We start from the raw sequence: 24428 nt of genomic DNA on the forward strand, positions 1-24428 counted from the left end.
CAAAGAAAAGAAAAGCACCAAACCAGAGTACATGAAATCTAAAAGCAATTAACAGTGCCATCCTAAGCAACAGTTACCCCTTATTAAGTCAACTGAAGTCTTAGAAAGGTGTAACTCTGGTTAGGATGGCACTGTAAATGAACGTGAAAGAAGGGGATCCTTGAACTGAGGATACCTGTGTAGGAAGCTTAGAGCCCATGTGTCACTAAAGGTCCCAGCCTCTACCCTCAGGGGTCCTTACCATGCCAATGGCCCCATGCATCCAGAGATGGTGCTTCCTTGCTGTTCTCTTCCAATGAGGCTGGACTAGCTGTGCCCACATTTCCATAGGAGGCTGCTCCCAGTGTCTGGTTGTGATGCCATGTCTGTGGAGTTGCAGTAACGGCCCCCGCAAACAAAGACAGCAGGGTGATTGCTCGCCACAAACCCTGCTCCTAGGAAAGAAATGAAGGCACAAAGATGGCAACAGGGTCCTGCCATGGGTGAGAGCAGGGCAAGGTGGGAATGCTCCATGCTGAAGTCTCAAGAGTATTTTGCACATGAAGAGCTGGCATCACTTTTACACAGGAAAATGCATGTCTGTCTCATGTCTGCCTATTATCTAGAGAGCTAAGAACATGAAGAATTCTGTTTCAGTGAGAAATTGCAGCCATTTACACATGTAACAAAACATGGAAATGAAAGGTAACACGCATACTGTATGTTTGGGTTAGCTTATTCAGAAGTGATAGTAAGATACTTGTCATGTGCCACATGGTCCCCTGAAACATGGCTCTCATCTGGGAGAGAGGCTCACTGAGTAGCAAGAAAGTGGTCTAGATCAAGGGGGAAGTCAAAGGAAAAAGCCCTCCCATCTTTCATATGTTAGAGAGTGATGTGATCATAAATAATATGGAACTGGGGGTGTGGGGAGTGAGTGGCCAAGGGTGACACAAAAATAATTCAGAATGGTGAAAACCAAGCATTACTGTGAACCCCCACAGCTGCACCCCCACCCTGCTGAGGAGCAGATTGAAGCAACAAGGGCCCATTTGAGCCTGGCATTAACAAGGCTTGGGTCCAGCTGGAAGCTGAATGCTGGAAGCCTGAAGCTTAGAGCTGGACCCAAGCCTAACTGAGTGCAAGTTCAGACTGAGCACACAGCCAGTCCTCCTTTTTCTGAGCAGAAGTGGAGCTTGGGGGTTGAACCAACAGTATAAGAGGAGGACCAGCTGTATTCTCAGTTCGTTGCTGGCCTCAGCAAGCCTTGGGGGAAGCCTGCAGTTTAAAGCTGGTCTCAGCTGAGGCCAGCAGCAAACGGCTGTTCCAAGCTCCACAAGGGGATTGGGGCAGCAGGGCACCTGGCCCTGAACTTGAACCCCAGTTGACTCCTTTCCAAACTCCAGACGGAGTTTGGGAGTAGCTGCCTTTTAACTGTGACTGGTCCTGAACAGGACCAGGGTGCAGTTGCGAGGGAGGATGCAGCAATGTGCCCCCAGAAAGTGGTATCCAGGGCTCTAGCTTCCTTGTCGTCATCTCTAGACATAAGAACAGTTATGAGAACATAAGAACTGTGTTATAGACAACTAGACATAAGAACAGTTTTTTCCCGAATGCCATCACTCTGTTAAACAAATAATTCCCTCGATAATGTCAAACTATTTAGTATATATTTATTATATAATTACTGCACTACTTTTTTCATCATTCCTATTACCCATCTCCTCCCAATTATGACTGTATGACTATAGCCTGTGCTGACATTTCATTTTATTTTATGATTTTACATTTTATGTTTTTATTACTATTGATTGTTTCCTGATTGCTTACTAGACCTATGACAATCATTAAGTGCTGTACCTTATGATTCTTGACAAATGTATTTTCTTTTATGTACACTGAGAGCATATGCACCGGAGACAAATTCCTTGTGTGTCCAATCACACTTGGCCAATAAAGATTCTATTCTATTCTATTCTATTCTATCTCCCCACTACTATGGTCCAGGAAGATCTCCACAAATTGTGGGAGCAGACAACAATGTGGCAGATGAAGTGCAATGTTGGTTACTTCAAGGTGAAGAACACTGGGACAAAAAATCCCAACTGGTGGGGTCTACACTTGCTGAACTTGAGACAGAAATAGATCTTGGGGCCATAGTAGATAGCTCAATGAAAATGTCAAGCCAGACTACTGCAGCAGTTTTTTTAAAAAAGGCAAACTCTTTGGGGATTATTAAGAATAGATTTTAAAATAATAGGGCTGCTATTATAATACTCCTGTATAGATGTGTGGTTTGGCTTGATTTGGAGTTCTGTGTGCAGCTCTGGTACTGTCTCTCAAGAAGGACGTTGGAGCGTTGGGAAAAGTTTAGAATAGGGGATCCAAGAGGGGGGTGGAGCACCTTTTCTATCATGAAAGTCTGAAGAATCTGGGACCTTTCAGTTCAGAAAAAGGATGACTAAAGGGGTACATGATAGAGGTTTATAAAATTATGCAGGGGGTGCAGAGTTGACAAAGGGAATTTTCCTCTCTCTCCCACAAACTAGAACTTGAGGGCATCCAATGAAGCTAATGGGCAGTAGATTCAGGGTAGGCAAAAATATGTATACTTTATATAGCAAGTGATTAAAATGTTAAATTTGCAGCCACAAGATTTAGTCATGGCCACAGGCGTAGGCAGCTTTAAATGGGGATCAGACAGATTCATGGAGGAGAAGTCTGTCACTGACGACTAGTCATGGTGACGGTAGTGAACCTCTGAATCCCAGTGCCAGGAAACAACATCAGGGGAAGGCCTCAGCTTCTATGCCCTGTTGTTGGACCTCTTGAGGAACTTGTTGACCGTTGTGTGAGTTGGGATGCTGGACTAGATGGACCACTAGTCTGATCCAGCAGGACTCTTCTTATGTTATTATCATCCCCTATGTAAAGCTGTCCATTGTTTTTCATATGGTGATTATAGGAGATGAAAGTGTTTCTTCATTATATTTTTCTGTGGGAAAACTGCCATTTGTAATAATGCATTGTTTCCTGCTAACATAATGAACAGATATATTAGTCAAACTGGACAATTTCAAAGTTGTAATTAACTTTTTCCAGGAAGCATATGTTGAAACCACATTAGGTTTGCTTCATTCATTATTTTCCTGAACCAAATATTTCAGTTTGGCTACTCTGGAAAATTAGTGCGTATAATTAATATGATAAAACTTGATCAGTCTTATTTATCATATATCAAATAAATGCTTGATTGGATTGCAGTCAGTTTGCGCAGGAAAAGAATTGAAGAAGTGTTTCCTATTCAAAATTTGCTCTACTGCTGAGAACAGGCTAACTCACCCTGTGTTGCACTGGTTGGGTAGGCAAACTCCTGTAGGCAGAGAGAGACCTGTCTGAACTGTGCCTTGGCCTCTCTGATCTCCACTCCATTCTACCTGCAACACAAAGAACAATTTAAGAAAATGGCCCCTACCTCTCTAGCTGGACTACCTGACCTCTTATGGCCAATGGGACCAATTCTCATTTATGTCCAGCTCTGCACCCTTCTTTGCATTTTGGCCTATTCCAAGTAAATAAGCCTGTTCAGCTGCATAAAAGCAATCCACAGAACTCCTGCAAGATACAAAGTGTACGCAATGACAAGTATGGTGGTTGGAGGTCTAACAAGGGCCCTATCTAGAAGGCCTCTTGTGAAATGTCTGTGATAGAAATGGATGCCTTGTGGGAAGAGATGTTACCATGGCTCTATGCTAGGAATGTTGCTCCGCTGTCAGTGAAAGTTGAAAATGAGTGGTTCTCTTAGCACTGATCAAGGCTATCAACATCCATAATAAATGGCAGTCTTGTGAATACTGCACAGAGTGGAAGATGCGGAATCACTGTAACTACTTGTAATGCACTTTTACAGTCTCATCCAGAGAGGGGATCAGGGGAGTGGCTGGGGCACCTTTCTACTACTAGAGCAATGATACATCCTAACAGACTCCATCTCAGAAGCACCCAGGTTGCAGAATGATCAGCCCTGAAGATTTGGGAACAGGTCACACTTCAGGCCCTGGAAGATCAGCTGTTGCCAAGATGAGCCATTTATGAGAACTGACACCTCCACATGGGAGCTCTTCATATGGTCATTGTGCATTGCATAATCATAGCAACCTTTCTTTTCTTGCAGATGGTTTTGTGGCAGTCCAGGGTTCACACAGCTCCCAGCTTCAGCACCATTTCTCAATCCACACGCTTCTTTACCTGCTATTTTCCTTTCCACTGCACACACGCAGCAGCTCTTTTCATCGTTTCTTATTTACACTGATGGCCTTTTCTGCATCCCTCCCACAACACCTCCCTATTCAAATCAAATCAGTGTTTATTAGCCTTAGGCCATATACACATACAAAGATACATCAGCCAAAGCCCTCCTCCCCGCAGATTACAAAAGTATAAAACATGTTATGAGAGTTTTTCAAGCATTAGAGTACAGAAGCAATGCAGTTATATAACATTAAACGGAATATCATAAATTTAGTTAAAACAGGATTATAATTTTAGGAATCTTTAACCACCTTTATTACAACTTCGCTTTTGTGGTTTGACCATCCATTGAACTCTCTCAGATTTTCGCTGCTAGAACCATAAATATCGCCACTTTGGATGTAACCTCAGCATCCACATCGGCCATCAGAAAGCAAACTTTCTCCCTTCCCTCACTGCCTGTCCAGGCCCTGGACAGGATATCATTGATATATTTGTTACTGGGATAGCAGAATGGAAAATGGACAATGAAGTGTGTAGTGTATTATGTCCTCCCACACTGATTTTAAAAGCTACATCTACATACTCAGTAGCTCTCTTGAGTATTTTAGCAAATCTCCCCAGTAAAATGTTCTGATTTAAGCGTCTGATATCTCAGGGAAGTGAATGATTTTCTTAGGTTTGCTTTCCTTGAGATTTTGATAGATATTGTGCATAACTGTTTGTTCTTAGCTTTTTTAACACGAGAGAACCATGGGGAGTATTTCTGGATGGCAGCAAGTTGGTTGTCTTGTAGAGCATCTTTACTATAGAGCCAGTCACGAATTTTGCTGACGTCCCATATATGAATAGTTTCCAGGTCAGGAATTCCATAGAGAGCTAGTATGGGAGAAATTTGGTCCTTCCACCTATTTGTTCTCATCATGTGTCTGTAACTCAGATTTACTAATTGGTTGGGCTTTAGAGTTGCCAGGGTTTACACCTCCCTATTATACAACCAGCTTATCAGGGTCTTGCCCTATTGTCATATCATCCTGCAACCACGTGGAGCAATTCTCCAGCATACTTACAAGTCACGGTTAAAACATTCTGAAAAGGCCTGATGCTAAGGATGGAAGTGATGATCCATCAAAGAGGCAGTAAACCCTCATAATGTCTGATGATCCCCCTTACCCAGTTGCCAGCACACACACCCAGTCTTGTTTCACTTGTAGTCCACTTTTGATCAGCACAGATCTTCTCCTGGCTGGACAATGTGGATCTGTTTACACCTGGGATCATCAGGGATCTCTTTTGGGCATTTTGGAGGTGCGCTTTCTCAAATGGCCACATAGTGGCAGCACAGGACCGGTGTTTTACTTCTCTTAACCTGATACACATCCACCGCACTTCTCAAGGCACAGACAGAAAGAAACCCAAAGTTACAAGAACCATGAAGATAGATGTGGAAAAAACCGAGGCCCCCCACTGAAAGGGCACCACAACCCCTGGGCCCTCTCTAGAATTCCCATGTCTGTCCTTGGTCCACTAATCACCACACAGAGATAGAAACATCTTTGGAGGGTCAACCTTCGGAATATGAATCAGATTTTCCTCCCTACTCCTTGCTGAATTCCAGAGTTCAGATTTCTGTTTACTTTCATTCTACGTCATCCAGGCAACAACATGTGAAACTATCCCTGTACTCAGATTCCGCATCACAGAACAAATTTGCAACCTTAACCTAATACAGTGCAGAATAACAAAGCAGAATACTGGGCTTCTAGCAACAATCCTGAAGAGCCAGCATGGTGTACTGGTTAAGAGAGGAGGACTTGAATCTGGACAACCAGGTTTGATTCCCCACTCTTTCACATGAAGCCTGCTGGGTGACCTTGGACAAGTCACAGTTTTCTTAGAACTCTCTCAGCCCCACCTATCTAACAAGGTGTCTGTTGTGGGCAGAGGAAGTGAAAGGAGTTTGTAAGGTACTTTGAGACTCCTTTCTGGTTGAGGAAAGAGGGATATAAATCCAATCTGTTCTTCATCCTCATCCTCTTTGAGTGGAAAAGTTTTGCCTTCCTTAACTACTAAGGGAAAGCCTTTTTGCCTGGTATTTTAAAATGGGTAGCCAAGTTGGTCTACAGTAGAAGAGCAAGATCCAGCAAAACCTTAAAGACTAACATAATTTCCAGGGTATAAACTTGTGAGAGTCAAAGCTCCCTTCATCAAATATCTACCTTACAAAAGGAACTTTGATTGTCAAAAGCTTCTACCCTGGAAATCCTGTTGATCTTTAAGATGCTACTGAACTTTTTGCCTGAATGTAACGTGCAAACATCAGTGCAATTATCAGAACTGGTATCAACACGTAGAAAGATGCCACCCCAGTTTCCAGGAAAATCAAATGGATCTGAAGAATGTTTGTTTGGAACTGGCACCTCACCCACTGAATGTTTCGATTCAAACTTCCAATCAGGCCCAGGATTGGAAACACAGCAGGTCAATTCTACTTTTATCAGACTCCCACCTGAAGCGCACTGGTGTGCATAGCCAACCTGGTGCCAATGGCTGTGGCTCCTGCTACCCACCTGTCTTGTGCTGGTTGGTTGTGCTGTGGACACAGTTCAGAGAAGAATGTTTGGGACAGGTTTCATGAGAGCCAAGGAAGCAGCTGAAGCACACAAGACCCGCTCCCCCCATCCTGTTGACAGACAATTTGGCAAACACCCCAAGCAAAAGACAGTAACAAAGAAAGGAGAAGTCTTGAGCCAGCTATTCATAGGGTCACCTGGAAGCTATCGCACCACAAGACTGATAGATGATAGGCCAACAGACAGACGAGTAGGTAGGTAGGTAAAGGGAAGGGACTTCCCCTTTCTGGCACATTCAGCTCTAATCCTTACCCTGCTGAAAAGGTACTTCCAAGGCAGCCAATGGTGGAGCAGCAGGAATTTTTCAGAAGAGACTTGTTTAGTTTCCAAAATAGAGAGATTCTGGTGATGAGCTGTAGCTGGTGAGCTGCCAGCCCTCCCTCTCCCCCCACCCCCCAAGACATCCTGCTCACCTTGTGCATATCCTATCCCAGAGCCCTGGCAACTAGAAACCCAAACGGAGCTGCCTCTTGTGAACTCTCCTCTCTGGACACCTATTCCAGCAGCCCCGCTGAGAGTCAAGGATAAAATGCCTGCCCAAGCCTGACGGGACCCACGCGTGGCCACTTTTCTCCCCCACTGGCAGCGTCCACATTTCAGGAGCCACGAGATTCCCACGTGAGGAGCCGCTGCGTGGACTTCTTGCCACATCTCCGCGGGAGCCGTCAGCCCAGCCAGCGCGGCCGCCGCACTTCTCCTCCGCCTCCGCCTCCTCTGAGAAGACGAGCCTCGGGCGGGAGCCGCTCTGCGCCACGGAGCAGCCAGGAGCCGTCGGCGACGGAGGGGGAGGCGGCAGGGATCCCCTCCCCGAGTCATGCCTGTGAGCGGAACTTCGGGGCGCGCCTCTTCCTCCTCCTCCTCCTCCTCCCCGGGACCAGGGCTGGCGCCTCATCACACCCCAGCCGGGTCTCGCAGGCAGGCAGGCAGGCAGGCAGGCAGCCGCTCCCAGCGCAGCAGCAGGCCACGGGGGGGAGAAGCTCCTGCGAACCTGGGCGGAATCCGGACCCGCCGCGAGAGACGGATCGGGACCTTTTCCTGGAGCTGCCTCCGGGCCAGGCCCACAGCTCCCACTGGCGCGCAGCACCCTCCCGCCGACTGAGTCCTGCAGGACCGGAGTCCACGCCGCCCGCCCTCTCCCTCCGCGCTCCTTCGCGCACAGACCCCGCCGCCGCCGCCTCCCCTTCCCGGGACTGCCTGGCAAGCCCCCGCGGCCACCCGCCGTCCCGCCTCCCTTCGTCCCCGGACCCCGACCCGCGCCTGCCTGCCTCTCTCCCGCCGCCCGGGCGCTCGCCGTCGCCCGCCCCACTCACCGTGCGCTCCGTCTCGGCCGCTCCGGCGCCTCCTGCTGCGCGCGGCTCTCCGGGGACCATGCTCCGAGGATCGGGGCCGGGAAGCGCCTCCCTCCGTCCGGGGGCCCCGGCCCTTGCAGGGCATCGAGTCCACTCCCTGCGCCGGAGGGACACGGGCACGGGCGGCCAGGGCCGAGCGCCGGGACGGCTCCCGGGACGCGCCGAGCCTCCTTTCCCCCTGGCGGCTGGCGGGGCAGCCAGGCCAGCCCCCTTACCTCCTTCGCGGGGCGGCCGGCCGGCCCCTCAGAAGCTCCTGCGCTCGGCCGGCCCGGGGAGCCGCGGCCCGGCCCCGCGGGGTTGCTCACGTCGTCCGCATGGCCGGCAGGTGCCCGGCGGGCTAAGCGCCCCCCTGCGGGGAAAGCGCGGGTCAGAGCCCCGGAGTCCCGGCGCATCCCCCCGTGCCACCCCCCCCCCCCCACGCGCTGCCCAACTCACCGGGCGCGGCACAGGAGAGGGCGCCAGGGGGGCGCGGGGCTGGCCCCTCTGGCCGGCGGGGCTCCGGGGCGCGTGGTGGCCTCTGCTAAGCGGGCACCGGCCGGCTCCATCGCTGCGCCTGGCAGCCGCGGGTGTCACATTCCAGCCTTCCCGTCACCTGATCCCCGGGACGGGGCGGGGCGGGGCCGGCCAGGACAGACTGACGGGAGGACAGCGCCAGGACGGGGCGTCTCCCGCTGGGGAGAGGTGCGGTCGCCCCCCCCCCCCCGCCACCTGCTCGGTGAGGGTCCTGGGCCCCAGGGGGCGCTGAGCGCCTCCATGGCCTCTTCCGGGCGCGCAGGGTGCGGGACCCCTCCAGGTGGTGTTGGTCCTCCTTTCCAGATGTTGCAGGGCACTGGCAGGTGTGGAGGGAAGGGGGCAGCCAGGCCCCCTTGGGCTTTCTCTTTGGGCAGGGAGTGGGGCCAACCAAGGGGAGTCCTCAGGGCGAGGGCAGCGACTCTGAGGTCTCCACCCAGCTCCTCCTAGTCTTTGCAGGGTTCACTCTGTGCAAGAGGCTACTGGTTCTGCTGGGCCCCTATCCCAACATGATGTAGCTGTGCCTTTGGACTCCAGGGACACAGCCATTCCCCACATTGGCCTCAGAAGGCTTGAGGGTCAAGGCTGGGATTTTGGCTGGAAATTCCCACCAGATTTGCCCACATGGCCTATGAACCTGGATCCTTCCTCTTATGCAGATTAGCTCCCTTACTGCCGCTGAGAGTATACCAAACTAATCTGCTTGTGGACACACAGCCCAGTTCTTACCTCCAACTTGGTGTCCTCCTCCCAGTCCAGCTGAGTGACCAGGATGGCCCAGTGGTGTCCCCCTTGGGCCCCAGGTAACCTGTCCCTCGGAGACCAAGGAAAGGTATGCTTTCCCTTGGCCCTTTCCGCCTCCCAGGGCACCAGATAGCTCTCAAGGGCACCAGCGTGCATCCAGACCTCCCCTCCTGTTGCTGGCCTGCTGCTGCACATAAGCCCCTTTGCTCTGTTTCTTGCTGCCAGGGCTTGCCCTCAGCTGCTCTCTCTTGCCTCTAATTAGCTCTTCCAAGGCAGTGAGTCAAATGGGGCTCTGCCTTTTGGTGTAGGATCTAACTTGGCAGGGCTTGATAAATTGCCAGTCCAATCTCTTTGGGTTTGTATAATCACTCCAGAAAGCAACTGGCCACTCGTCAGGGGCTTGCGCTGCTGGCTGGACTGCGAATGGGACTGGGGGATGCCTCGGCACCGAGCGCTTCCCTTCTCCCTTCTCCCCTAGGCCAGTTATTTATAGGCCAAGCATTATTTACTCTTAGCCACATAGGATCTTCCCCCTGAGCACATTTGCTTAAATCCGTTAGGCTTATCCTGTGTGACAGTTCCATTTCGTTAAAGTGTAGCCACTCCTCCCTTGCTTATACTTGCTGCAGAGGGCTTGTAGGTATTGTAGCTTCATGTAAACTTTTGCCTCAAGCATCACTGTTCAAGGCAATTTCAGTAACTGAATGCTTGAGAGCATCAATTTTAGACCCAGCCAGGAAATCCTGCTAAATGCTATCAACACTGAAAGTCTGGAAAGCTTCCTACACAACCTAACTCTCCAGCTTGATCGTGATTTCCCAATAGTGGTGTGAAATAAAACTGTATGGAAAAATAAATCAGAAGTCTTGTGGCACCTTGACAACTAGCAAACAAATAGGAAGAGCAAGGGATCTTGAAATTAAGGAAGTACCAAATGAAATGTAAAATTATACCAGCAAATTCAGAGACCATTCACCAGGTATGCTAAGCTATTTAAACCTGTGATGGATGTGGAATCCAACATTTTGCTATAAGTGAACACTTATAGTAAGTGCAAAGTTGCAGTTCAAACTGAAAGGGGTGGGGAGAGACAATGTAATACCTCTTCATGAATTCCAATTGAGAGCTGATGAAAGAAGCACAAAAGGAAATTCTGCCCTCTTCTGCCTCCCCACTATGGCCTCCTCACCTACTCAGCTATTAGTCCATGTGGATCTCAAGACCCTGGAAAGAGCTTTCTTAGGGTTGGAAAGGACTGCTAGGGGACAGAAACATGGGAAAGACAGTCAGGACCTTCCACTAATGGACTTCAGGGACCATTCTCTTTGGTTCCTGGATTTGTGTGTCTGTTGGTGGCCTGTTTTTGTTGGTAAGAAGCAGTTTTAGATTGGGGGTGTCGCAGAAAGAAGGGCAGGAAGATGCCTTGTTGAGAAACTTCCTTAGACTAAGGATTCCTTGGGAAGCACCTTGACAACCAACTGCCACCACTCAAGGACCACATCTGAGGACCCCCCCTCCCCTTACCTACATCCTTGAATTAAGGCTGCTCTTGCCTGCACTACTTGGACTGGTTGTACAGTCTGCTGTTACAGTGGCTTGATCAAAATTGGTTTTTACCGTATGGTTTTACTATTATTCTACATCCAAGTATTATGTATTGTTTGTATTTGTGTGTATTGTGTATATTTTTGATGGCATGGGGGGAGTGAAATAAAAAACAAATAAACCAACAAATGTTGTCTTATCCAGCAAACAGAAAGTTAATGTAGCGATACAGTGATAACCAGAAGCGCAAGGAAGTGCCTGAGAAATGGCATATATTTCTCTTGATTCTGGTAGAAAGAGAGCTGGTTGTTCAGCACCAGGCTCTCCTACATGACCCCGTACTCCTTGAGGTTCTGAGGTGTTACCTAGCTTAACGGGTTATCAATTTATAAAAGGGAATCTCCATCAGCTGCTAAGAGTGTAACAGCACACATATGATTTTAAAATAGCGAGGCAGAATAAATACCCAACTTGGCAGTGCAAGAGGAGGCTAGGAGGGATCTTGTAGACTATATATACGGGGAAGAGATTTGGCAAGGAGTGATCCGCAGAGTAAATGCAAGAGTCCAAATGAGTTTTCAAATATTTACATAAATTTGGTTCAAAACGCATACGTACAATAAGGCATAAGAGCACACACGTTCAAGTTCCTAGTATATAAAAAGGTTTGAAAAGTAGGTGGGAGGATAGAGGGAATTGGGAATTAGCAGGGTGATACGTTACCTAACGATCTGAGAAGCACACGAAGCAGTAGAAGGCAGGGATTCCACGTCAGCACAGAAACCCAGTAGAAGACGATATCGTGTCTCAAACTGACCAGACCAAAGGAGGCACAGGCTAGTAATGAGCAAGGTGTTGCAGGTGAACTAAACTTTTATAGGGTAGGTCGTTCCTTGGCGGGAAAAGGAACCAATTGCATTAGGTTTCACATCTGTGCTGGGTTTGGGGTGCAGAGCTTAATTAATCAGCCAATTATTGCTAAGCCCGGGACAATGGGGCCAAATTGCTTTGTTAAGCTAAACGAGGAAACGCTGAAAGGCTTCCATGCAGATTAATTCTTTAGAGTCACTGCCCAAGATATTCAGATTTAGTTGAGACCTTTGGACCGGGGTGAGGTGAGTGGTTTAGGAGAATCATAACAAAGGTAGAGGAGATTCAGAGGAGCAACCCTTTGTTGCTGACTTGGTTTTCAGAAGAGATAGGGAAATGCAGTATCTGATGCTGAGGTGGCTTTCCATATTCTTTGTCTTAACAGAATCTTTGCTAGGTGTGGTGATCAAGCATGCCCTTAAACAGGATGAGACCTCCAAGTTATGCAGGAGTAACTCATTCTCTTGATTAGATCATGTTAAAGCAAACTCCTGACCTTTGGCTTGTGGCATAGCTTCTGCCAATATGATTTTAAAGAGAAATGTCCCCAAAGATGCTAACAACTGTTCAAACAGTAATTTTAGTATACGCACATATAATGCTGCATGACGTGACATGGTCGTCCACTAACCTTTTTCAACACAATTAACCCTCTTTCAGGGAGACTGCGGAGGAATCTGAGTTTCTCAAAGCATAACTTGTCTTGATTTCAGTGCCACACCATGTGAGAGGCAACATATAAATACACCTCTTAGCTAAAATTTTGATTTGACCTCCAGGAGAATTCATAACTTGATTTTTATTTGAATTATTATGTGGCTTCATTCCTGCTCCCAGGTCCATTGGAAATCATTAAACAAATATGTACTCTATTGCAGAATGCTTAACCACCAGGAAAAAAACCCATGCTCACCGAACATTGTATTGGCAGTCGCATTCATTCATTGTTATTAATTTTCCATAACAGTGGAAAACTTTTCCATAATGGTGGAAATCTTTAAACATTGAACTTTTTCCATGGCAAAATAAAGCACGAGAATTTTTTTCTGCCCCACATTTATATGCCTTAGTACTGATTTCAGTCTGTAGTCAGTCAAAGCTACTCATGTAAGAATAAAAATAAAATGAACAAATTAATAATTTGGGCAGGCTATGAAATGACAAGTAGGGTTTGATTGCTTCACTTTCTCAAGCTTCACTTTCTCAAGCATTGACAAGCATTGATTCACGAGTGCCACAAAAGAACCAGTCAGCCCCAAGACAACAGGAAGTGATTATGCTGAAAAAAGAAAAAAATTGCAAGGGAAGATGGGACCTTGGTTGGAGGAAGCTTTCTTCCACATAGACTGTAGATTTACAGTAGGATGTTGCTCATGTGGATGGATTTTTATGGAAAACACGGTTGGGGCACATCTGTAGACTGGCACCTCATCCACACCTGACTGCACACTGCCATGCCAAAAATCAGCCTATGTCCACAGCATAGTGCTTGTTAAATGTTAAGAGAGCAGACCACGTAGCTGTTCTGCATATGTCACTGAGGGCCAGCCTGTTTTCAAAGCCATTGAGGCTGCAAGGGCCCTAGTAGTAGAGTGCACCCTGATGGCAATTGGGCAAGGGACTTTAGCCTTGTTTGCTTTAAGCCAAGGGAATAGCAGATGTCATCCATCGAGATAGAGTGGGAACCGACACCTGAGAGCCTTTCCTTGGGTCTCTAAGACAGATAAACAAGGCCAGCGTGGTGTAGTGGTTAAGAGCAGGTGCACTCTAATCTGGAGAACCGAGTTTGATTCCCTGTTTTGCCTCTTGAGCTGTGGAGGCTTATCTGGTGAACTAGTTTAGCTTGTGTACTCCAATACATGCCAGCTGGGTGACCTTGGGCTAGTCACAGTTCTTTGGAGTTCTCTCAGCCCCACCCACCTCACAGGCTGTTTGTTGTGGGGGGGAAGGGAAAGGAGATTGTAAGCCCCTAAGGCAAAAGATTTCTTCACCAATTGGTGGCAAGAAGAGAACTGAGGCTACTGGGGGCACACCTTCCCAATCACGTGACAATTTGAATGGGAAGGGGCCATCGTGTCACTTGCTGGCTGGGAGGGGTACTCTCTTCTGTTGCTAGGGCTAAGAAAGAAATTCTTCCAAACAGCAGGCCTGCCCATATGGGACTGCACCAAAGACAAAAGATGAATAATATTTTTCCAGCAATAATAGCATTTTTGTTGTCACTGTTGATGAGAAGTACTTCTTCCAGACAACACGTCAATTATGGCCACGTGCACAGTGTGGAATGTGGTTGTAGCATGTCAGAAACACTTTCTAGCTAGTGCAAGTAATGTTGCTAGTGACAAATGGCACTCTTTCAACATGCTATTTTTTTGAAAAAATATTTGAAAGTCTTTTTACATTTTTCTTTTTAAAGTAAAATGCCTTTATGAAGCTGAGTATTTCCTGTTCCAGATGAAGCAGTAATTTTGTCCTTTTTAAAGTATAACAAACATAATAAAATTCTACTGAACTCCAGCAAGCCTATCCCCTGCCTCCACATTGCCCTATTATTTTGTGAAATTTCTTTTCCTATTGTATTGTCGAAGGCTTTATAAGCCCCACCCACAATACAATACTATCAACCACATATTTGCATAACAAGTTCCACCCAAACACTTACTGATTGGTGCCCCATCTTGGGACATGGACAATATATACTCCAAACATTCCCTTCTCTCTGGATACAGTGTGTAACAGACTTCCCTCTGTGATAACCTCTGAAGATGCCAGCCACAGATGCAGGCGAAATGTTAGGAACAAGATCCACCAGACCACGGCCACACAGCCTGGAAAACACATCAGAACCAGTTCTTTTCCTATTGTTAGCATATCTCTTCTTCAGTTTATTCTGGGCAGTTTTCTTCCTCTCTCTAAAGCTGTAGAACGCCTACTCCATTTAAAAAGCCAAGGGGAAAACCTGGCTATCTGGCCTCTCCCCTAAATATAGCACAGCTATACACGTATGAGCCTTGTAGCGAGTTGGACCATTGGTCCACCGAGATCAGTGTTGTCTCCTCTGAGTGGCAGCAGCTCTCACATCACCTATTAATCCTTGTAACCTGAAATGCTGGGGATTGAACCTGGGTCACTTTGTATGCAAAGCAGATGCTCTACAATTAAGCCACGTCCCCTGCCAGCTACTCTTCCTTGCAGTGACTGCTAGTAACTTCTCCTGCCCAAGCGAAGAAGACGTCGTGCTGCTTTATTTTCACTGAATGGAGACACGGATGGTCAGAAAACTCAGTTTAAGACACTGTATAGTTGTTGTGCTGTTGTGATGCAAATATTTTGTGGAAAGTTCTAGTAGCCCAACCAGCAAAAAGCTTGTTATTAGCAGAAAGTTCCTACTGAAGAGATTGTTGTTCTGCATTTCTGGCAGCAAAAATCTGCCAAAAGCTGATCGCTTGTTCCAACACTGATTTTTATCTAACCTTACGTAAACAAAATCTTCCTTTTTGACCAATGATGCAAACAAATGCAATGATGCAAACATTGGCTCCCAGTAGAGTTCCGGATCATCTTCAAGGTGTTGGTGTTGACCTTTAAGGCCTTACGCGGCCTGGGACCCATACAGTAGTCTTCGAGACCGCAAGATCACCCCATATGCGTCCCTGTAACGGCCTCTTCGATCAGTTGAGGCCAACCTACTTGTGGTCCCTGGCCCCTCGGTGATGCGGCTGGCCTCCACACGGGCCAGGGCCTTCACGGCTCTGGCCCCGGCCTGGTGGAACGCTCTTCCTCCAACTGTCAACCAGGCACCCTCGCGGGACCTGTAGTGAGTTCCGCAGGGCCTGTAAGACGGAGCTGTTCCGCCGGGCCTTTGGAGGAACCGACCGCTGATGGTGCCTCCCCCTTTCACTTGGCTCCTCTGCCTCATGGTGGCCCTCTCTACATCTGGGACCTGCCATTCCTCCCTCTTGGGGAGAGGATTTCAAATACGGAGCAGCTGGATGCCATTTATATTTATTATTGTATTTTTTATTGTATTATATTTATTATTGTATTTTTATTGTATTTTATTGTATTGTATTTATAAGATTTAGCTTTTACTGTTTTATTGCAGCTTTTAAAGATTTTGCCATTTTATTATGTTTGTTGTTGTGCACCGCCCGGAGCCCCTCGGGGATGGGGCGGTATAAAAATCTAATAAATAAATAAATAAATAAATAAATAAAATCTGTTTTGATTTGGATATCTTTTCCTTCACTGGAAAAGTATCAAATAACTGTTCATTGAGGAGAGGGCTAGGCTCATCTGTTACCCAAATAAGCTGCCCCCAAGACATGCTAAGCAGATGCTCTCATGATCACCTCTTTCTTTAAATCAGCAATTGTCTTGGACACATCTTTTATGTAAGCAAAGGAGGCTGCGTCTTGTGTTGCCTGTTACCTCCAACAAAAGCTGGTAGAGGGCCAGCAACAGGCCATCATGAAACAGGGTTTTTTCAAATCGTAGGCTCATTCCGCACATGCAGAATAATGCACTTTGAAACTGCTTTCAGTGCTCTTTGAAGCTGTGCGGAATGGCAAAATCCACTTGCAAACAGTTGTGAAAGTGGTTTGAAAACGCATTATTTTGCGTGTGCGGAAGGGGCCATAGTTTATTCAGATGGTATTGAGGATCATCTTCTAGAGACTATCTTTTGTTGCAGGGAGATAACAGAAGTCAAGCCACAGTATGATGCAGACTTTCTCCCAGCAAGTGCATTGTGAATGTATTCAGTGGAGTGAGTTGTAGGGATCATATCACTTCTTGTTTCACCTACACTGGCTTCCAGTTTGCTTCCAGGCTTAATTCAGGGTGCTGTTCTTGACTTTGAATAGCCTGCATGGCTTGGGACCAACGTGCCTTAAGGACTACCTTCTCTCATGAAAACCTACCTGCTTACTCTAGTCAACCTCAGAAGCCCTGCTTCAGTTGCCCCTGCCATCTGAAGCAGACAAGTGGCAACCTGAGAAGGGGCTTTCTTTGCCATGGCACCAAAACTTTGGAACTCCCTCCCCGGGGAGAGTCATCTGTCTCCTTCTATTGGTATCTTTCACCAGCAGCTAAAGACTCTGTTTTATCTGACATGCCCCCCAATGCTTACTAGTGCTCTTCTAGTGTTGTTTGTTTTTAATAGAATATATTTTAACTGTATTTTAATTACCAGGCAGGCCAAGTCAGAACCCCTGGCGGCCTAGGATAGTGCCACTGTGGCACTGCCCCCACTGCCTCCAGTGGGCTTTCTGGCAGTGCAGGGGGTAGAAAACCCCCCAAACCTCCCCACTGTTGGAAAGCCCTCCTTCTGGCTCAATGGACTAACACCACTCAAAAGTGCAAGCCCAGGGTGGAAGCCGACTAATGTTGGCTCCACTAATGGCTCTGGCATGCCTCCACTGCACCTGCGGGGCTAGCAATGGTGCGGGCCAATGATGCGATGCTCAGCATCCTGTCCAGGCATTCTAGAGGGGCATGGTGGCTGCCCACCAGTGTATTTGTTTGCCAGGAGCCTGCACTGCCTCCATAGGACAATCCCCCCCCTCCCACCCCACAATCTGGATTTGGCTGTAAAAGTTTTAATGTTCGAATGTTTCCCATCTTGTGGGCTCTGACTGGGTGGAAAGGCTGCATAAAATGTTCTTAATTAATTAATCAATTAAATAAATACACTGTGGCTGACGTTTAAAAGATGGCCAAACAAGGGTCAAGCCACCTGTCGGAGAGTGGCTGTCGGATAGTGGCCTGTTCTCTCAGGAACTCACCTCACTTCAATAGTCTGAGACTACAGTTATTGTGACCTGAATGATATTTCAAACTGACACACAACTTCACATCACTTCCCCTGCCATTTTACAATCCTTTTTGTTCGTTAAAAACAAAATAAACTTCGCTGGAGTCGTCCTCCATGTCCATGCTGTTTGACAGCCTTCTCTTCAGATTAGTGTCTTGTGCTCTTCCTCCCTGTCCCATATTACAGTGGAAAATCTTCTAAGGGGAAATGGCTGTGACACCCCATAGCAAGGCCCCTGGTCTGCCTGTCATGTGTGAGTTCTGTAGTATACAAAAGAGGATTTGCATAGGGATTGTGCTGTTAGTGACATGAAGCTGAGTCATGCATTGATTAATGATCTGAATAAGCCCACAGTGTTTGCAAATGGTCCAAAATGAATGTTTTAAGTCCAACTCACTTCTCGTGTGAGATTTACTGGTCCAGCCTATGGCAAACCTGTCATTGCCCAACTGTTCTCATGGATACTCCTCTGACACTCCTACAATTTGCATCTGTTGCCTCCACCAATGCAAATAGTATGTCAATAAGTCTTCAGCATGGACAAAGCTCCAGTGTCTCAGTGAGTCAGTGAGCTAAATGGAAATAGTGATGTTAGCAGCAGGTAGAGGAATCCTTTGCATAAACAACTCTTCTTGCTCAGTTTGGCTGCTGATCCACACACATGTGCATCATTCTTTGGCAGGATTTCATCACTGGCTCCAGCTGTTACATGGAGTGAGCCCAGGTGTGATTATCTTAAGCAATCTCAGTCATGGATGGGGAAATCCTCTCAGTTTCCAAGGAGTTGTTCTATGATACATAAAGTCACACAATTCATATCTGGATACCTGAAAACTCCACAGCAGACAGGTCAGTTGGAAGGGTTGAAGCTGGACCATAACTGATGTGTTGAGGGCTTCTTGTTTTAATGGGGGTTCCCCAGTTCAGAAAAAGGCTACCAGAAGCAGTAGGGTCATAGAGCATGTATTGGTATAGGGCAGGGGTAGGGAACCTGCGGCTCTCCAGATGTTCAGGAACTACAATTCCCATCAGCCTCTGTCAGCATGGCCAATTGGCCATGCTGGTAGGGGCTGATGGGAATTGTAGTTCCTGAACATCTGGAGAGCCGCAGGTTCCCTACCCCTGGTATAGGGTTTTATGCAGTTCAGGAATGCAAAATCAGCTAGTTCCATCACCCTTCCCAGTTTGCAGCTAGAGTCAGAATGAAATTTGTACCTGAATGTAACCTTAGTGATCCTTCAAACTCAGTTATGGACACATATGTGCCATGATCACCCTGAGGCCAGGCAAACTTCCAAAGCTGGCATGAGCAGGTATTCATTTCTTAGATCTTCCACTCATAGGAAAAAAATCTAAAAAGTGTTGTTACTTCATTTGGCAAGTAAAGTGAGAGGCTGCATCAGTTTTAGGTTTGGAACCCAGGACTAGAGCCCACTAGGCTATATCAAGCAATGTGTAATAGTGCTGAGTATTTTAAAGGTTCGTAGAAATCACACTGAGAATGTAACTGGCCATTTTTTAAAATCAGAGCTATAATAAAACCAGCAAATGTTTATGTGGTTCAAATGATAAAGCAACCAATAAAGATCTGACAAGAAAAAGTTCAAGCCCATTTATAGAATAGGAATCTTAATTGCAACTATACTTCATTTTGTTTTGAAATAGAAATTTGAAGCTTGGCTGTGTTTTAAACACCTACTTCTCAGTGGAGCAAACCTTTCATGAGTGACACCCAGAAATCTATTCAATGTTTTAATTACACCAACTCATCTCTAAATTTTAAACAACATCATGCTTCTATTTGATATTACACTTGTAATGGCTGTGCAGATTTTCCAGTTTGTTTTAAAAATTGGGTGTGCATAACCCAGTCAATTGAAGTAAGCATACATTGGACATTGATTCCTGCTTTGAATTACTCTTGTGACTGAAATTTCAGCAGGTTGCATTCCTGGATACTTGTTGTGCACATATAATTCCATCTGCAGCCAGGTTTTGTGCATGGCAAGAGCTTGGAGCAGTTTGCTCTACTGTTGAACAGCTGTTACTATTTAGCCAAAATCTACTTCCTTGTTATTTCCACCCAGTGATTCTAGTCCTGCTCTTTGGAGCAAGAGAACACAATTTTGCCTTTTGCCTGGCTTGAGCACCCTCTAGTGGAACAGTTGGGCAGAGCCTTTCCATGCTGTGGAAGGGAATCTGTCTATGTTGCCGGGTCTAACTGCTTGGTTTTCCCCAGGTCCAGCTATGTCTGATAAGCCAATTTCCTTCAGCCTTCCTCTAGAACCCAGTGGCAGGATCCCTGACCTGTTGGGTAGCACTACAGGAAAGCCTCAGCTCAACAATCCTTTCAGCACCAGGGTTGCATTGGTATTCCCCACATGCTTATATGTGGCAGCCAGAGAACACATACATAAGAAACATTCTTCTCCAACTTGGCATTCTTTCTACTTCCATGAACTGAAAATCCAGCAGCACTGTTTAGTTGTCTTGATCTTGCATGAAATCTATGCTTGCCGAGGTGGTGTAGAGCTGGTTCAACCTATTATTTGACGCTCCCTTTCTGGCACACAGGAAGAGCCCCTCAGCTGTGTGCCCACTTTTCAACCCCAGCCCCAATACCCAAGTTCCTTCACAATCCTCACCCCCAATGTCCATGCAATTCTGCCGTTGACATAATTGGTTTTTGGAAGGTTAAAAAATGTAAACACTTTTTCACTTTAAGCACCCACAAAACCTTTTAACGAAAAGTAAAGCAAGGGTATTTTTCTCATACAGCAATGTCCATTGTTTCCAGAATGCTTTCTGAAATTGTTTTTTTTTAAAGGGCTAACAACAGCAAAACTTCCACCACTCAAAACTGCAGCTAAAATGCTTTGAAAGCAGAACTGGTGCTAAAGAATGGAAGTGTTATGGGTAAAATGGCCCCCATTGCTCAAAACAAACAAACAAACCCAACAGGTTGCACTGTGAACATCTGGGGAAAATGTGTTATTTACCAGGACTTAGCAAGGGGTTATCAAGAACAGGTCACAACAGTCAAAACTTACCTCCCTTTTTGATAACTCATTTGATGAACCATGGGAACGTCAGGGACCCAAAGTATCTTGATTTCAGCAAAGCATCTGACAAACTCTCCCATTATATCCTTGTATACGAGATGATTACATATGGGCTGGATGATGATACCATCCTTATGTGAATGCAGATTTGGATTTGAGTCCAATAGCATCTTAGAGAGCAACAAGAGTTTTGAGGTATAAGATTTCGAGAGTCAAAGCTCTCCTCTCTGTCAGAGTTTGACTCTTGAAAACTTATATCCCAAAATCTTCACTGGTTTCTAAGGTCCCACTGGACTTAAATCCAGCTATCCTGGCAAAGATGCTCAAGGCTGCCTACATTAAAAAATGTAAATGAAAAAATGATAAGTCTGAAAGTAATAAAATGAAACACAGTTTGAAAGGAATGGACATCTCTTGGTCCTATCTTAAAATTTGCATGTTTTTTTGGAAAACTACTATGGGGCGTTGTATCCAATGGTTGGCAAAATGAGGTAAGTGTGTACATCTATTCTGAGTAGCATCTCTCCCCCATGTACTGGGAACAAGTGGTTGGTTTGCCTTTTTCTGTGCTTCCTAACAGCACCAGAAGTTTCTTGTTCCACCTTTCAAAGAAACAACAAAAGCAAACCTTGAGAAGCTACCCTATTTCCACTCTGGGGTCATATTCATACAGGCCTGTCCATGTTGCCACCTGAGTGCAACTTTACAATATAAGGGCAACTGGAAGTGGTAGCCACTGTTTCCCACAGGATATTCTCAGAACAGGAAGTCTGTTGTGGACACTGCAAAGGCTATGCTGTACCCACAGTCAGTCTCAAAGGCAGTGATGAAGCCTCAGGGCCACAGGGGTGTAAAGACTGCCCCCCCCCCCCCAATCTTGAGATGTGCATAATCTAGAATAGTTAGAGGCACACATTTGCCAGGCAGCAGCAACAAAGTGAATACAGCATTTAATAGACATTCTAATTATATCTAATTAGAACAAGGCAATAGCTTATATACTGCTTTCAAACCAACTGGCCAGAGTCCCAGTTGTGGTCTTGGGACCCAACTGCCATGCAACTGGGCACACCCAGATACAAGTAAAGGAATAAGTAAAGGAAGCTGGAGCAAAGAGCAAGGAGATGAGAGTATTTTGTGAGCCATTTGTTGCTGTTTCTCTGTTGTCTGAACAACTTGATGTCTGCCTTTCAGTAGGAAATAGAACTGAGCCAACATCAGAACATGCATCACCAGTGCTCAGTGTGGTGCAGATATGAATAATGAAACCCAGAAATCGGTGTACCAGAAATATATAACAATCAGTCACAAGGAACCTGTTACACCCTGGTTACAGGAAAAAATAACACTCACATAAAAGTGTAATGTGATCTATACTGAACTAGTGCAAATAATTCTAATGCTTTAAATAAACATACAAAGAACAAACCATCTCACCATCATACACACATATACAAAGCCTGGAAAATACATAAACGAGGACAAATTTAAATTTTGCATCCAAAGTATCTGTATGTGCCACAATTATTTGACTCTAGTCCAAAAGGCACTGAAAGGAGACTGTTGTGATATAGTGCCCTTGGAAATGTGGTTTGGGATAACTGTCCACTTCAAGAGTATTGCTTCATCAGAATAATTATTCTGTGGTGGGAGCTCACAAGTCCTGTATCTATTATTTCATAAAAGACAGTATACCAATATGTGCTTTAACCATCTCTTAAAATTCTAGAAGCTGATAAGATAATACACAATTGACTATAAAACTGTATAGATCTGCTGCATTTATAATAAATAATTGTTTTAAAAGGTTCCATAAAAATTAAAAGTGTGAATGTGCGAAAATAAATAATAAATAATAATTCTATAACCTACATAACTTGTGGAAAATCCCCACCCTCTTCTATTTAACCGGGCTCAGTCTCACATTTTTCTGTTATGAATTCTGAAGAATAATATTAGTCTACTAGCACTCAGATATATACTATTTTTGCTGCCTAAAGATAACTACAATTGGGGAACCGCTGGTAATTCAATCCATAAACCAGCTAATATACAGTTTTTCTGTTTCTGGTCCAGGTCCTGCAAACACGTACACTATGGCTACAGAGGATTGCCTAAACTTTATTCCAACAATATAGTCTGTTGTTTGCTTTGTATAAGCTTGCTTTGTCTGGCAGACCCTATTCCACTTCCAAGCCTCTAACAGGAGTTGCCACCTTGGAGAAGGAGAGAGAAAAAAAAAAGGGGGGGGGGGAGAAGGAAGGAGCCATTTCCCCACATAGTCTAATAAAGTTATTTTAAATAAAGTTTCAAAGGTCCAGTTCATTATTCAAGCCATATTCAAGGAGCAGCAGTGGCATAGGAGGTTAAGAGCTTGTGTATCTAATCTGGAGGAACCGGGTTTGATTCCCAGCTCTGCCGCCTGAGCTGTGGAGGCTTATCTGGGGAATTAGATTAGCCTGTACACTCCCACACACATCAGCTGGGTGACCTTGGGCTAGTCACAGCTTCTCGGAGCTCTCTCAGCCCCACCTACCTCACAGGGTGTTTGTTGTGAGGGGGGAAGGGCAAGGAGATTGTAAGCCCGTTTGAGTCTCCTGCAGGAGAGAAAGGGGGGATATAAATCCAAACTCCTCCTCCTCCTCCATATGGTTTGAAACTTCTAAATTTAAAAATTTGGCTTCCATCTGTAGCAATTGTCTCTTAATGTCAAGTTGTTTAAAGCGTATGAGGTGTGTTTACACAACATGCAAAGTTTAAAATCATTTTCTGAGTGACCCTTAACTATAAAGTGTTGGACTAAGGGTGCACCTACATATTTATTCTTAATTTTGGACCTATGCTCGATCACCCTCAAGCGATCTTGTGCACATTCCAATATAAATTTGTGGACAATTGCAAATAATTAAATTTACACAGTTCTCAGTATTACAATTAGTGAACTACCTTCATTCCCATTTAAATTTTAAAGTTGGATGGGTGAATTCTTTAAGCTGAAAGACATACTGCAAACTGTACAATGTCCACATAGAAAATGTCCTTTAATGATGTCAGTACTGTATTGTGACCTCAAAACATCTGAATGGATAAGGGTTTCCGTAAAGTTCACTCCACTTCTATAGCTTATCCTAGAAGGCAGTGTGCAGCCTGGAATGTCTGCAATAATATGACATTGTTTCTGTATAATTTTTTAAATATCTCCAGCTAATGGAGTGAAATTCATGGGAACTGTTAGTCTCTCATCCAAACCTTTGGGTGTTTCATCCAAAAAACTCTCTCTGTCCATGTTTTCAACCCTATGCTAGGCATTTCTTAAGGCATATGTGGAATAGTCTCCAAAGGCGTAACACTGCATGACCTAAGAGTTTGCAAGACCTGGACCAGAAACAGAAAGCCTGCATATTAGATTATTTATGGACTGAATCACCATTTGTTCCCCAATTGTAGTTTTCTTTAGGCAGCAAGGCCATGATTGTAAACTAGTATATACCTGAGGGCTAGTACACCTAGATTACTCTTCAAAATACATAACAGAAAAATGTGAGACTGGGCCTGGTTAAACAGAAGAGGGTGGGGTTTTCCACAAGTCATATAAATTATAGAATTATTATTTAGTCTTTATTTTATAAACATTAACACTTTGAATTTTTAAGAAACCCTTTAAGACAAT

The 24428-nt window shown here is 45.6% G+C and overlaps 1 protein-coding gene across 4 annotated transcripts in view; it reads right to left on the reverse strand.

The window, feature by feature from the left end:
- ST3GAL3 (ST3 beta-galactoside alpha-2,3-sialyltransferase 3) overlaps nt 1-24428 on the reverse strand; it is a 247227-nt gene that overhangs the window by 2293 nt on the left and 220506 nt on the right. For 3 of the 4 annotated variants that reach the window (XM_048498760.1, XM_048498758.1, XM_048498759.1), the window contains 2 exons: nt 3322-3416; nt 242-434 (listed from right to left, as the gene is read on the reverse strand). In XM_048498760.1, coding sequence (XP_048354717.1) covers nt 242-434; nt 3322-3416 — 288 coding nt within the window. Of the gene's footprint in view, nt 1-241; nt 435-3321; nt 3417-7276; nt 7683-24428 lie in introns of those variants that run through there. The other variant, XM_048498762.1, reaches the window with a different exon arrangement.

Source organism: Sphaerodactylus townsendi, linkage group LG05, assembly GCF_021028975.2.
Source record: "Sphaerodactylus townsendi isolate TG3544 linkage group LG05, MPM_Stown_v2.3, whole genome shotgun sequence".
Lineage (NCBI taxonomy): Eukaryota > Metazoa > Chordata > Lepidosauria > Squamata > Sphaerodactylidae > Sphaerodactylus > Sphaerodactylus townsendi.